Genomic DNA, 16,197 nt, shown 5'->3' on the forward strand with positions numbered 1-16,197 from the left:
ATCACAACGTTTTTCGATGCGCACGATCGCATATATTGCGAATGCTCGGGAATAGCAGACCATATTGTTTCATTACTCCTTTCCTTATCAGTAGTGGATAGTAAATACTACAATTCCCTGTATATTTATATATATATATATATATAAAATATTCTTCAAAAAGATTGATAAGGGGTGTGGGTAATTGATAGGTGTTATAAAATAACTCTTCTTTATTTCATCTAGTCGACGTTTCAATGCCGATGGAGACCTTCTTCAGGACTCTAAAAAACATATAAAATCAACAGTAGGAAACAGCGTGACAGATGTAGCATGCTTCGAACAAGAGTGCTAACCGAAATACAGAGTTTCAAGTTATAACTGCAAAACACCAAACCAATAAGCAGGTAAATTAATGATGGCATTTAAGACAGGAAGGCATACATAAAAATCGTTATCTCAACAAGAAAAGACAAGTCAATTCCACAGTCCTTAAAGTTCTTAAAATACGACACAAGGTTATAATCAGGGAGACACAGAAAAGAACTGTCATGTAAACCACAGAGCTAAATTGTTTCACTTTGGTCTCAGCAATTCACTCTCACTGAATTATTTCGACATTTTAGAAACAACAATATATATAAAGGTGAACCATGACACATCAAAATCTTAAAATTAAATTTATTTATTCATTTCAATTCAGTCAATTTCACTCTCACCAAAATCGACACATCTCCAAAACTGTACCGGAGGCTTCCCCACGCAATCCAACCAGTTCTCTCTCAGTGAACTGATCATAATGAATTAGGAAGGAATATATTGAACTTAAGTTATTGACGTCTCTCCTGTGATTCATGGAGTTCGATAGGCGTTTGATGTGGAACATCTCCATGAAACATCTTTTGTTGGTATTCCTCTCCAATTCAAGAACCCTGGTGGAACCGTAGTCAACAGGATGATCGGTCTTCCGGAAATGTTCAGCCAGGGCACAAGTCTTGCTTGGAATTCTAGCATCACTTCTGTGTTGTGCAATTCTTCGTTCGAGAAGCTGGGAAGTCTGGCCCACCTCCGAGCAACCACCACAAGGTATGCTATACACAACTCCACTCATATTTTCAACCGTCAATTTGTCCTTTGTAAGGCTGTACAATTTATCAATTTTAAATTCAGATCTGGGGATCATCCTTATTGTTGAGGTACTCAAGATATTAACCAGGGCATTCGTCCCACTCTTTATTTGAGGAATAGAGGCATAGATGATCCTACCTGTATGTTCGGCCTCTACTATGGTGGATGCGGCAATCCCTCCATCTGTCGGTCGTACCAAGGAAGCAGCACAATGCAACAAACTCGACAACAATCTTCTGGGGTAACCATTTGTCTCCATCAAACCCGCCAACAACCTTAGATTCTGCAATCTAAGACTTGGATGAGCGATCCTCTCAATGCGACTCTTCAAACCCAAAATCATATTCACCTTCTGTCTGTATGGAAACTTTTTTTTTTTTGATGGCGGTTTTTTCATGCAGATACTTGGTTTCCCCATGGGTTCCAATGTCAGTCCACCCATTGCAGAGGCAGTAATGGATTTCTTGCTTGATTGCATTCTTGCACACATCCCGTTTTACATCCCATTAATTAAGAATTATGTGGATGATATTATATGTGTTGTCCCTAGAGACCAGGTTAATTTTGTATTGGACATTTTCAACCAAGAACACCACAGTATCCAGTTCACGTTGGAGGAAGAAACGAACAACAGTGTCCCGTTTTTCGACACAAGAGTTATTCGAACACCTGAAAACAAATTGATGGTGGATTGGTACCGAAAGCCCTCCAGCTCAGGGAGATACCTTCATTATCTCTCTAATCATCCATACAGACAGAAGGTGAATATGATTTTGGGTTTGGTTTGGAGCTCGGAGATGTACGTGGGCCAGACTTCCCAGCTTCTCAAATGAAGAATTGCACAACACAGAAGTGATGCTAGAATTCCAAGCAAGACTTGCGCCCTGGCTGAACATTTCCGGAAGACCGATCATCCTGTTGACTACGGTTCCACCAGGGTTCTTGAATTAGAGAAGAATACCAACAAAAGATGTTTCATGGAGATGTTCCATATCAAACGCCTATCGAACTCCATGAATCACAGGAGAGACGTCAATAACTTAAGTTCAATATATTCCTATCTAATTCATTATGATCAGTTCACTGAGAGAGAACTGGTTGGATTGCGTGGGGAAGGCTCCGGTACAGTTTAGGAGATGTGTCGATTTTGGTGAGAGTGAAATTGACTGAATAGAAATGAATAAATAAATTTAATTTTAAGATTTTGATGTGTCATGGTTCACCTTTATATATATTGTTGTTTCTAAAATGTCGAAATAATTCAGTGAGAGTGAATTGCTGAGACCAAAGTGAAACAATTTAGCTCTGTGGTTTACATGACAGTTCTTTTCTGTGTCTCCCTGATTATAACTATTATATATGTACATTGTATATTCATATTGGGAGTCATTTCATAGAAAATTGAAGTACACAAATTGATTTATTGCGCACATGCTTATCTGCAGTTTCTGCATATGTTAATACCGATTGTACATTCAGTCTTAAATAAATCATCAGCTAGAGCATTTGTCTATTTCCTTCGAATTCTATTTCAATTTCAAGTCGAGAAATCTAACAATTGGCGACGAGCATTTAACAAGTTGTGTTAATATCGCGTATTTTGTTGTGACGATCAATTGATCAAGAATATGACAGAAACAGACGCGAAGAATCCACGAATGACCACGTTGATCGGACATCTGCGAGAATTCGACGTTCACAACAACGAATGGTCCATTTTCAAGCCACGTTTGCATAATTTTTTCGAGGCGAACACAATTGTGGACGAAGGAAAGAAGAGATCAGTTTTTCTGAACATATTATCAGAAGATTCATACAGACTTCTCTTCAACCTGTGCCTACCGAAAAAACCAGAATCCCTGTCATTCAAGGACCTTATTGAAATTTTCAATAAACATTTCGGAAGTCAAATATGTGTTTTCGCAGAAAGATTCAAATTCTACAATGCTGTGAAATCACCGCAAGAACGTTTGAAAGATTGGGCAGCTCGCATTCGCAGTTTAGCCGTCCATTGCAATTTCTCCGAGGAACTTCAAATGGTGCTACGCGATCGATTCATTATGGGTTTAGAAAAAGGACCAATCCGAGATCGTCTCTTCGAGGAAGCAGAATCCATAACTTTCGAAGATGCCATAAGGATTGCAGTCAGTAAGGAAGCTTCAAGTATGAAGAAAGAAGGTTCAAATCCGCCATTTTCACCCAAGCAGGAAGGTCAAATTTTCCAACTGCGCAAAGGAAATGGGCAGAAATTTCCGACGTCATCGAAGAAGCCGACGTCACGAGACCAGCGTACTCCTTGCGAAGTATGTGGAAGGAAGAACCATTCAACTGCGCAATGCCGCTACATTAATTGTAATTGTCACGTATGTAACAAAAAGGGCCATATAGCACCAATGTGTCCATCAAAAAAGAATAAGAATAGTAAGAAGTATAATCAACAAAATTTTCTCGACGATAATTTTGATACTATATTTGCACTCAACGAACGGACTAGCGTCAAACCATTTACTGTTGATATTTGCATTGAAGGAAAACATTTTTCATTTGTATTAGATACTGGTGCGAGTATTTCAGCAATTTCAAAAATTTATTATAAAAAAAATTTTTCACATTACCAATTGATTGACTGTGATATAGTTTTACATGTTTATAACGGCGATAAAGTGAAACCTTTAGGTTATATTGAACCTGTAATTTCATTCAAAAATTTGAAGAAAAAGGTCAAACTAGTTGTAGTTGACAATGGTGGTCCTCCAATTTTGGGAAGGAATTTTCTTGCAATTTTGAACATTGACGTAAACAACTTCATATTTAACATTGACAATATTGAATCTCACCTAATTGAATTATATCCAAAATTATTTGAACCAGGCTTAGGCACTTTCAATAAGTCTAAGGCAAAGCTCACTTTGAAAGATCCAGAAAATGTACAACCTAAGTATTTCAGACCATGGCCAGTACCATATGCACTCAGAGAAAAAGTTGAATCTGAATTAGAGCGTTTACAAAATCTAGGAATAATTGCTCCTGTTGATTATTCTGACTGGGCAACTCCAATTGTCCCAATCATAAAAAAAGATGGAAATATTAGGTTATGTGGAAATTTCAAAATAACTATCAATCCATTCTTAGAAAAGGATGAATATCCTTTGCCAATCGCTCAAGAACTTTTCGATAAGCTCGGTGGAGGTCAGGAATTTTCAAAAATTGATCTTTCTAATGCATACTTGCAACTTCTATTAGATGAAGAATCAACTAAGTTAGTAGTCGTTTCTACTCATAAAGGTTTATTCAAATTTCTCAGGCTACCATTCGGTGTATCACCAGCATCTAAAATTTTTCAGAGGAAGATCGAATCTTTATTGACCGGTATCGAAGGTGTTGTCGTTTTGCAGGATGATATAGCGATAACGGGTAAAAATAAAGGAGAACACTTATATCGATTGAAACAAGTTCTTTCAATTCTTGAAATTTCAGGTCTGAAAATTGCTAAAGAAAAATGTAAGTTTTTTGAAAAATCTATCGAATATTTAGGTCATATTATTGACGGCAACGGAATTCGACCATGTCGTTCGAAAATTGAAGCAATTGAAAGATTTACAGTTCCAGATAATATAACGAAACTGAAATCATTTTTGGGTTTAGTGAATTATTATTGTAGATTCGTTCGAAATTTGTCTTCAATTTTATTTCCCCTCTATTCACTTTTAAAAAAACAGGTGAAATTCAAATGGAGTAAAGAATGTCAGATCGTATTCGACAAAGTTAAAACACTTCTCACCACTGATGAAGTATTAATTGCTTATAATCCTTCATTACCTCTTAAATTAGCTGTCGATGCATCAGAATACGGAATAGGTGCTGTTTTGAGTCACATTATTGAAGACAAAAGTGAAAAACCAATTGCATACGCTTCACGTTTACTAATGCAATCAGAAAGAAAATATTCACAATTCGAAAAAGAAGGATTAGCTATTATATTCGGACTCAGCAAATTTAATCAATATCTCAATGGTAATAAATTTACATTAGTTAGTGACCATAAGCCACTTGTTCATATTTTTAGTCCACAAAGAAATTTACCTCAATACGCTGCAAATAGAATACGCAGATGGGCAGCAATTTTATCGAATTACGATTATAAAATAGAATATGTCAAAACTAATAAAAATCCAGCTGATTGTTTGTCACGTTTACCTATACCAGATGAAATAGTTCATACAAATTCAGACTTTGACGTTATCGGATTTGTAGAAAATTCTAATTCAAGTATAAGTTTCAATAAAATTAGAGATTGCATCAAACGCGATAAGTTTCTACAAGAAATTAAAAAATTTGTCGAAACCAATCGGTGGCCAACCAGAGTCCATAAAGATAAAAGATACAAACCATTTTTATGTAAAAGATTTGAAATATCTATCGAGTCAGGATGTTTAATATGGAATAATCGTGTGATCATACCTGAAGAATTACAAAGAGAGATTTTAAATCAAATACATTCGACACATTTAGGAATAGCGAAATTGAAGGGAATAGCGAGATCATATTTTTGGTTCCCGAACATAGACAAAGAAATAGAACGTTTAGTCAAGACATGCGAAAGTTGTAAAATCAATAGTCAAAATCCACAAAAATCCGAGTTAAATCCTTGGCCTTACCCAGAAAAGGCATGGGAACGTTTACACATAGATTTTTTCGGTCCATTTAAAAATAAATATTTTCTTATAATTGTAGATGCGTATACAAAATGGTTAGAGGTATTTCCGATAAATAATATTACGGCAGAAACAACAATAAAAATCTTGAGATCAACATTTGCACGATTTGGATTACCAAGATTAATTGTTACAGATCAAGGTAGACAATTAGAATCAATAAAATTTAAAGAATTCATGACTAAAAATAACATAGAACATATAGATTCTCCGGCTTACCATCAATCTTCAAATGGTCAAGCAGAGTCATCCGTCAAAATTGTAAAAAATTATTTAAAAAAGGTTTTAGATTCTCCTTATAACGATTTGGAAACAGTATTGTCTAGATTTTTATTTGATTATAGAAATTCAATCCACACAACAACGGGTATGAAGCCATCAGAATTAATGTTCAGACATAAAATCAATGACAGATTCAGTTCAATATTACCATCCACTAGTTTACAAGATAAGGTCGAAAGAAATCAACTTAAACAAATAAAATACTATAAAGGTAATCGAAAATTAGAATTTGTCAATGGCGACAAGGTTTTAGTAAAGTCTTATAAGGATAACAAAGAATACTGGGAAAAGGGTGTGATTAAAAGAAAATTTGGTAAAGTTGTTTATTTAGTTTATTTAGATCGAAATAAATGTCTTGTAAAGAAACATTTGGATCAGTTAAAACTTGATCACTCATCTAATATCTCAATACCCTTATCAGACGAAAAAGAACAATCACCAGACAAAAATAAACGATTAAGTTTACCTTTAGCTTTAAGAAGAGAGAAAAGATATGTAAAACCTATTGATAGATTAAATTATGAATGAATAATGTTCGTTAGTTCTTAGTAAAGTTGTAAGTAGTGGCATTTTGAAAACTTTGAATTGTAAATAGATACTATGTATTTAGTTATATAAGATTTTTTTTTAAGGGTGAAGATATTATATATGTACATTGTATATTCATATTGGGAGTCATTTCATAGAAAATTGAAGTACACAAATTGATTTATTGCGCACATGCTTATCTGCAGTTTCTGCATATGTTAATACCGATTGTACATTCAGTCTTAAATAAATCATCAGCTAGAGCATTTGTCTATTTCCTTCGAATTCTATTTCAATTTCAAGTCGAGAAATCTAACAATAACCTTGTGTCGTATTTTAAGAACTTTAAGGACTGTGGAATTGACTTGTCTTTTCTTGTTGAGATAACGATTTTTATGTATGCCTTCCTGTCTTAAATGCCATCATTAATTTACCTGCTTATTGGTTTGGTGTTTTGCAGTTATAACTTGAAACTCTGTATTTCGGTTAGCACTCTTGTTCGAAGCATGCTACATCTGTCACGCTGTTTCCTACTGTTGATTTCATATGTTTTTTAGAGTCCTGAAGAAGGTCCCCATCGGCATTGAAACGTCGACTAGATGAAATAAAGAAGAGTTATTTTATAACACCTATCAATTACCCACACCCCTTATCAATCTTTTTGTTTAATACACTTTGGGAATTAAAAGCGACTATCTATAATATTCTTTATTCTCACTTGAAACTTTTAACAGATTTTAACCTAAAGTAAAGAAGAACATGTCATTAGAAACATTAAAAATTATGGAAAATCATATTGAATACATACCTAAAGTAAAATCGGTTGTGAAAGTCAGAAACCCAAGTGAAATAAGATTAGCAATATGACAATATTCTCAATAGGTTATTATGAATAATTATTATGAAAAACAAAACTTAAAACTAGAACTATGGTAACGATACTGCCTAAAATGCCTGAAAATGTGCCAAATTTCCTAATAGCCAACACCAACACATCAGTATCATCTCCACTCGCGCCAGGCAGATTGTAGAAAATATCTCGTAGCGCGGTACCATCCACAACTTATAATGTTGCCCTCTTTTTAGATGCATTCGTGATATAGGCAGCTTCAAAATAAATTAGCGAAGATCTTTTCCAGCTTTCCCATGATAAAGCGACTGACTAATTGTCCCCTTCAAGATTAAGTTTTTCTGGCGGAGGTAGGTTGTATGCCATAATGAGTTGAAGTTGAGTTACCTGAAAAGACATCCAATTGAATAGAATACAACAGCCCCTTTATTAATAACAGTCGAATCATATCCATTACAATTTGATAAGACCACCGTTCATTAACTAGCAACATCTGCAATATAACGGAAATCAATATTGTTGATCTATTGAACAGTCAATATACAAGATGGGCCAAAAGAAGTCATCCGATGTTGTTTGGCTGAATGAATTCTGTTTCTGTTTTTGGATTATGTTGATTTGAACCTTTAGAATTTTATTGCCCAAAACGAGAAGATGATATCTGCCAAATTGGCGCCGTCACAATTGATTGCATTGCAGGCTCGTTTTATTTAGGTATTTATTTTTCATCACTTCGGCGAGAACTTCAGGCGGCAGATTCTCGCACTCGTGTTGAATGTTGTCCTTAAGGGTTTCCGGATCTCGGGCTTGTTCACGTAAACACGAGACTTCAAAAAACTACGTAAAACATGTCTGGAACGGTTAAATCGGGCGATCTTGCGGAACAGTGCAAATCGCCAAAACGAGAGATGGCGCGCCATGATTGAGTTTTTTCTGCCGCAATTGGATGAATTAGAACTGGAGGACTTGTGGTTCCAACAGGACGGAGCAACGGCAACTACGCGAGCCACAACCGATATTCTGAAGGCGGCGTTCCCCGGTCGCTTCATCTCTCGTTTAGGCGATTTGCACTGTCCCGCAAGATCGCCCGATTTAACCGTTCCAGATATATTTTATGGGGTTTTTTGAAGTCCCGTGTTTACGTGAACAAGCCCGAGACCCTGGAAGCCCTCAAGGACAACATTCCACGCGAGTGCGAGAATCTGTCGCCCGAAGTTCTCGCCGAAGTGATGAAAAGTGCCATAAAACGAGCCTGTAATGCTATCAATTGTGACGGCGCTCATTTGGCCGATATCATATTCTCAATTTGATCAATGAAATTCTAAAGGTTCACATAAACATAATCGAAAAACAAAATCTTTTCAATCAGAAAAAAAATAAGAGCCAAAAAACATCGGATGACTTCTTTTGGCCCAACTTGTAGTTACCGCCAAGTTAATGACAACCACCTTCAATTTAATGAAAGTCAATTTATTTATCGTTATTTTAGGCCCGGTACTTTCACGTGCGAATAAATAAATTTATTCGATAGATAAGTCTAATTCATGGAATAAGTAAAAATGCTGTCTTTTCAGTTCCAGATAGTGTTATTCATCGACTAAATCTGTCATTGAAACTTAATAATTTATTTATTTATTTATTTATTTATTGAATATAAACGGCAAAGCCAATTTACAATTACTATAAAATTTTTCAAGCTCAAAGAAAGAACAAACAAAAATAATCTAAACTTAACAGAATTATTGCTTTTCAAATAGAAACGAGATTGTAATAACACCTTTATGTATCTTCAAAATATCTCTTTAGGCTGAAAATAGATATCTGAAACAAATCAACCTCTATTGAATTTGCCTCCTTTATGGCTCGTTCAATAGGATTGTTCATTCCATAATTTGTCAGGGAGAAATCTATAACAAACACCTCTCTCCATCTTAAAATTACATTAGTGGTTTTTAACCTTATCTTCGACAATAAATATTTACAGTCAATGAAATTATGAAGCAATTTGTAAGCAAACATTACATCAAAATTTTTTCTTCTAATGGCCAGTGTTCTCATTGATAGGGAATTATATAAAAAATCATAATTTATGGATTCTTTACAGATGCCCATTTTGTAGGCAATCCATTTTAAAAACTTACTCTGAACACGTTCAATAGTGTTCTCGTGTACTTCATAATGGGGTGACCAAACTATAGATGAATATTCCAAAATGCTCCGGACATTTGTGAAATAAACTGTTCTAATAGCTGAGATACTGTGAAAATCTTCAAGTTTTCTTTTAATAAATCCTAACATTTTTAGAGCTTTCTGGGTAATAATAAAGATATGTTGAGTAAAATCCAACTTATGATCAATGTGTATACCTAAATCTTTTACTAGTAAACTTGAACTTAATTTGACGTCAAATAATGAATAATTATATTGTATGGGAGAATTTATCCTGAAAAATCTCATCACATTGCATTTATCGATATTAAAATTCATTTCATAGTCAGTACACCATCTAGCAATATTGTTGAGATCCTCTTGCAATAAGAAACAATCATTTATGGTCTTTATAATCTTAAACAACTTCAGATCGTCTGCAAACAATAAAAAGTAGCAATTCCTAATGCATTTTCCTATATCATTTATGAAACATAAAAACAGTAGAATTGATAGTGGAGAGTCCTGACCAACCCCGGAAAGGACCGTAGTCAACCCGGAGATAATATTATCTCCAAGTTTGACCCTAAAATTACACTCAAGCAATCGATCCGCTAGCCAATCCAATAACGGAGGGCCTACACCTAAGCCTTTTAATTTTTCAATTAATAGCCAGTGAGGTACTACATCAAAAGCTTTTTTGAAATCAGTATAGATGCTATCGACTTGAAATTTTTCCAACATTGCTTTTGATATTATATCAATGTATGAAACCAAGTTTGTTGTAACAGATCTCTTGCTGATGAAACCATGCTGCTCTGCTATGAAGACAATCGAAAAATGAGGCGAAATCTTGAGATATAATAACCTGTCAAATAATTTCGGAATATAGGAGCACTTCAAAATAGGCCTATAATTTTTCACATTTTTCACATCGCCAGATTTATGTATGGGGATGACAAAATTGTTCTTCCAGACTTTTGGATAAATTCCTTTACGCAGCGAAATATTGAACAAGTTGCATAAAGGTTCAGACAATACACCAGCACAACGTTTTAAAAATATTGAAGCTTTATTGTCCATGCCTGAGTCATTTGACTCCCGCAATGTCATTAACTCAAGTAATACTTCGCCCTGTGAAAATAAAATATTGCCTATGTCGACTTGATGATCTGGAGTTATATTAACAAAGTTTCTTGGCTTGCTTACCCTGTATACTTCAGAGAAGAAAGATCCAAAAAATTCAGCTATTTTTTTTTGGATCATCTTAAATTTCACTTTCAAAATACATAGTATTGGAAAAACCCTTGTTTACCTTAGAATCATTGACAAATCTCCAAAAGAACTTAGGATCGCTCTCAATAGAATCTTCGATTGAACTTATGTACTCACGATAACAACTCTCAGATTCAATCTTACATTGGTTTCTTAGTTCAGCGAATTCAAGGTAATCAATTCTGCTATTAGACTTCTTGAATAATTTGTGTGCAGCTTTTTTGTAATAAATGAGACCTTTTAGACGTGGCGAGAACCAATTTGGGAAGTTTTATTTCTTTGTTATTCTTCTAGGAACATATAATTCAATTCCTGAATTTAGAACCGAGTAGAAGTTTGAAACGGATTTCTGAACATCATCATCGAGAATAATTTCGTTCCAATTTACTCTCGACAAATAATCCAACAGATCATTATAATTGGCTTTTTTAAAGTCTAGAAATGAGTAACTTTGATCGATCATTTTCAAGTTACCGGAGTCGATGTGAAAACATAGTGCGGGATGGTGTCCATCGCATGGAACTAATATGTCAGTCGCTAATGAAACAACCATGTTCTGATGTGAGGAAAATACAAGATCCAGTAACACATTGTTCATATTTGGAATTTCGTTAAATTGTACCATATTCAGTAAAGCGGTAGATTGCGCGATAATCGTTTGAGTTTTTGTTATTTTCATCGGGTTTTATCTGGCTCACTTTTCCAACACATTTCCGGCAAATTAAAGTCTCCATAGCATACCAGATCTGCATGAGAATAACGATCGGATAGATCTTCTAAGTTTTCACAGTATTTCTCATAACATGATATGTCCCTTTTTGGAGGAAAATATACATTAGATAATATGATATGTTTGGTACCAATATGAAGCAACACAAAAACAGCCTCTATATCATCGCATGCGGTCAAAAGAAGTCTTGAAGACAAAGTACTCCTTACTGCTATCAGCACGCCCCCGCCTCTGGATGCGAAACTTGTTGATGCATCTCTGTCCTTACGGTATATATCAAAATCATTCATACCCAATTCTAAATTTAAGATATCCGCAGATAGCCAAGTTTCAGTGAAAAATAAAATATCATAATCTGAACTCATTATAGCCAATGAAAGACTCGTCAACTTCGTACGCAAGCCTCTTACATTTTGGTAATAGCAATTTAAATGATTGTTGAGCAGTGAGGTCGAATCAGTATCATCGCAAGTATACAAACCGTCATAAAGGCAAACATCACACTCAACGTCACAGTCCAGATCCAAGTCAACACCACTCGAGGAATCCCCAGAACTTCCTCTAATATGAGACCCGAAATGGTCTCAGTAATATCCTCTCAGGCCGAGCTTCTGGATCAAGTAACCTTTCCTTTTCTATGTTTCTGCTTCCCACCTTGAAAGATCTCTTGCTGCCTCTCGACTTCAAATCGAAACAAAGAAGGTCACTGTTTGGCCATCTCTGCTCCGCATATGAGAGAACATTGGATGTCAAGTCTCCCCAGAAAGTCCTCCGATCCAAATCCAATTTCTTGCTGATGGTGCAGGTTTGATGTGGAGATCAGGTTTTCCCCTACCATGAATTGCCGGAACCTGTACAGTTGTCCTCCTCGGATGGGTTCAGACCGCTTCATCACTTCCACGGTTTGAGCTGAGTTGACCACCCTGAATTTCTCGGATTGCTCAGAACGACCAGCATCTTGAGCTGAGTCGACCACCCTTAATTTCTCAGATGGACCAGGCTGGCCAGCGTCTCGTTTCTCATCACATGTTTTAGACTTAGTTTTTCTGCAAATTGGTGGAGGAAGTTTGGTTTCATTATTCGGAATTCCCTTTGATCTTTGAAACTCCGGTTTACTAAATTCGTCAGATGACATTAAACGAATAAGATCTTTATTGCTGTCCTTTAATGTGGTAACTTCATTTTTGAGAACGTTGAACTTAACTTGCAAATCATCTATTAAACGTTCGGTATGTTTCTTTATTAACGCCTCAAGGAAATCGTTATCAGGTCTTGCGTTTTCCTACTCCTCAGGTTTGCTATTCAATTTGGCCTTCACTCCATCCAAACATCCATCACAGTAGAAGCAAAAATTTCTACACTCAGAGAAGACCTTTAATGCTGAATCCTTTACTTGAACGCACCTCGTATGGAAATCACGAGTACAGGCACTGCATTTTATTAATTTCGTGTTGACAATTAAGTTATCACTACATACTTCACAGATACTTGACATAGTTAGTCGGATGTGTATGTTTTCCCTTAGGTCAAATTTATTAACAGTTCTTGAAACGAACTATCTCAACTCGTAACTGCAATAGATCAACTCAACTAACATATAATAATGTTATATCAAATATAATCTACTTATTTTTCTAATTTTTGACAAAATTCTGGGAGATCTAAACGCGTGTGTCTACGCCACAGCAGACAGATGAATGAGAGTTAATATAAAAAAATAAGAGGTTATTTGTCATAGATCCAATGTCGGTAGGTACGTCATTATTGGTTGACTTTTTTAGATTCGTGATATATGGTTATTTTTTGTGTGATTTCAACGAAATATTTGCTTTCTAGTTGGAATTATGACAATTCTTACAATGCGGTGTCTTATTCTACATTAATCAGTGAAAAGTGGTATACCGTGTTTTCATAGAATTGTTATTCGTCAAATAATTTCATCTGAAAGCATCGAAATAATGTATCCTTCAGATAGGAAATTTATTGACCGATACTTATTGACAGTGAAAGTACCGGGCCTAAGTGACAATCAACACATTCAATTTAATGAGAGTCAATTTAGTTATCGTCAATTTGATGATAATCAACACATTCAACTTGATATGAATTCAGTCATCGTCAATTTAATGACAATCAACACATTGAATTCAATGAAAGTCAATTCAGTTATCGTCATTTTACTGACAAACAAGACATTCATTTTAATGGAAGTCAATTCAGTTATCGTCAATTCAATGATAATCGACACATCCACATAAATATACCACAACATTAATGACATTGCAAATGAAGATTTTAAATGTAAGTATATTGTTTCATGCATTGAAATGACAATAAAATAAACGTAAGATAAGAATGTAAGGCGAAGCATATCCACAGTTCGTTATATTTATGCTATCACCATTTGTAGAAACTTAGGTCTATCAAGTTAGCCCGGAAGTTGTGGCATTTCGAAAAGAAAATTTTTCCAATGAAAATGCTAGCAAAGTGCTGGCTAATGCTGAAGAAAAAATTGAAAAATCTCATATAGATTTGAAAAAATTGGAAATTTAATTTTCCGGGCCAACTTATGTGCAGCCCCGAAAACCCAGCATTTTTAATCGATATTTCGAAAATAGAAAATGCTAGCGAAATGCTGGCGAATACTGAAGAAAAAACTGAAAAATCTCATTTAGATTTGGAAAAATTGACGTTTGAATTTTCCGGGCCAACTTATGTGCAGCCCGGAAAACCCAGCATTTCTCATCGATATTTCGAATATAGTAAATGCTAGCCAAATACTGGCAAATGCTGGAGAAAAAACTGAAAAATCTCATATAGATTTGTGAAAAATGGACATTGAATTTTCCGGTCCAACCAATATATGTAGCCCAGAAAAGCCAGCATTTTCCATCGATATTTTGAAAAAATGAAATGCTAGCGAAGAAAAAAAGTGAGTCAAGTGCTGAAGAAAAAACTGTAAAATTTCATAAAGGTTTGGAAAAATTGGAAATTGAATTTTCTTGGCCCCCTTATGTGCACCACGTGAAACTCAGCCTTTTTCATTTCAGTACCACTAGAAAAATAGGGTGATTAAATCGGTCAGGGCACTTTGTTCGAAAAAAAAAACCATTTTGATGAACAGCTTTATTCTTCCAGCAGTAAGACCATCCCTCCTTTAGTTATTAGTTGGCCGTGACTAAACGAAATGATTTATTCATTCTTCCGCTATTGATGTTAACTCCAAAATATGACATTTTTAGTCATCGAACAAAATATAGCATATGTATGAGTTCTAACAGATGTTAGTGTAACAGGGTACCATACAATTGGGCGTATGATACAAGAGCTTAGGGAACAACCTCCGTAAAAAACCCTTTCTCCCCGTGAATAGTGTAGTGTAGTAATTTCAATACTCTTTTTCATATTAAGCTAAACATGTTACTTATTTTAGAATAATATTTGTGACGTTTGTAGAAAAAATTTTGTTTGCATCTCATGCGCGAAATACTTTGGTGATCTCGACTATTTTTTTAACGAGGCGCAGCCGACCAAAGTAGCATTTCGCGCACTAGATACAAAAATAACTATTTTCTAACATAGGTAGGTCCACTACAAAACCTTTTTTACGTTCAAATTAAAAAAACAAATGAACTGAATAAACGAAGCAGAAAATGATTATGACAAATCATAATCTTTCTGCCAAACTGGTTTATGCTTATTGCGAACTGGACGTGACGAAGCTGCTGCAGGTGGTGAACCTTGTCCACTTTTGATCGCTTCAGGTAATGTATCCTCTCTTAACTTCTCAGTTGGACGATGATCATACCATTCCACTTGATTCTTATGACGTTGAATTGAACGCGTTGGTGTATTAACCGAGACCAATGGACCATCGACTGATGTAACTGTTCCTGTATCCCCTTCAAACTTGGAATCGGATTTAAGATGACTAAAAGGTCTTTTCACCAAAACTTCGTCTCCAACTTCAAATGCTTTGTCAGGAACTGAGTCATATTTGAATCTTTCTGATGACAACGCCTTTTGGTATGCATCACGTTCTCGAACACCTGGAACTTCGATCCGTTCTCTCGTCGTTGGAATTTTGTCTCGAAGTTTGCGATTGAACATGAGTTCTGCCGGACTAATACCAGTTACAGAATGAGGAGTTGAATGATACATCAGAAGATAATTGTTTAACTCCCGCTTGTAGTTTTTATCTTTCAGCATAGCAATTTTGATAATCTTGTTAATACTGCGATTTTGCCTTTCTACCTCTCCATTGGCTTGAGCCCAATAAGGTGGAGTGGTGTAATGAATGATACCTAACTCTTTACAGAAATTTGAAAACTCTTCTGAATTGAAAGGAGGACCATTGTCGGATGTTATTGAATAGCAATAGCCAAACCTCGCAAAAACTTCTTGCAGGAATGCCGTCGTAGCTTCAGCTGTGGTCTTCTTCATGACCTTGCACTCGATGAATTTGCTGAAGTAATCTACTACAACACATAAGTGTTTGTTTGATGGCAATCATTTAAAATCAATGGCTAAGTCCTGCCAAGGTCCATCAGGGAGAGTACGAC

General features: G+C 35.4%; 1 protein-coding gene across 3 annotated transcripts in view; it reads right to left on the minus strand.

The window, feature by feature from the left end:
* Positions 1-7,325: 7,325 nt before the first annotated feature.
* LOC123312336 (PR domain zinc finger protein 5-like) overlaps positions 7,326-16,197 on the minus strand; it is a 223,631-nt gene continuing 214,759 nt past the window's right edge. For all 3 annotated transcript variants that reach the window (XM_044896710.1, XM_044896711.1, XM_044896709.1), the window contains one exon: positions 7,326-7,869. In XM_044896710.1, coding sequence (XP_044752645.1) covers positions 7,814-7,869 — 56 coding nt within the window. In that variant the 3' untranslated portion in view covers positions 7,326-7,813. The remainder of the gene's footprint in view (positions 7,870-16,197) is intronic.

This window comes from Coccinella septempunctata, chromosome 4, assembly GCF_907165205.1.
Source record: "Coccinella septempunctata chromosome 4, icCocSept1.1, whole genome shotgun sequence".
Lineage (NCBI taxonomy): Eukaryota > Metazoa > Arthropoda > Insecta > Coleoptera > Coccinellidae > Coccinella > Coccinella septempunctata.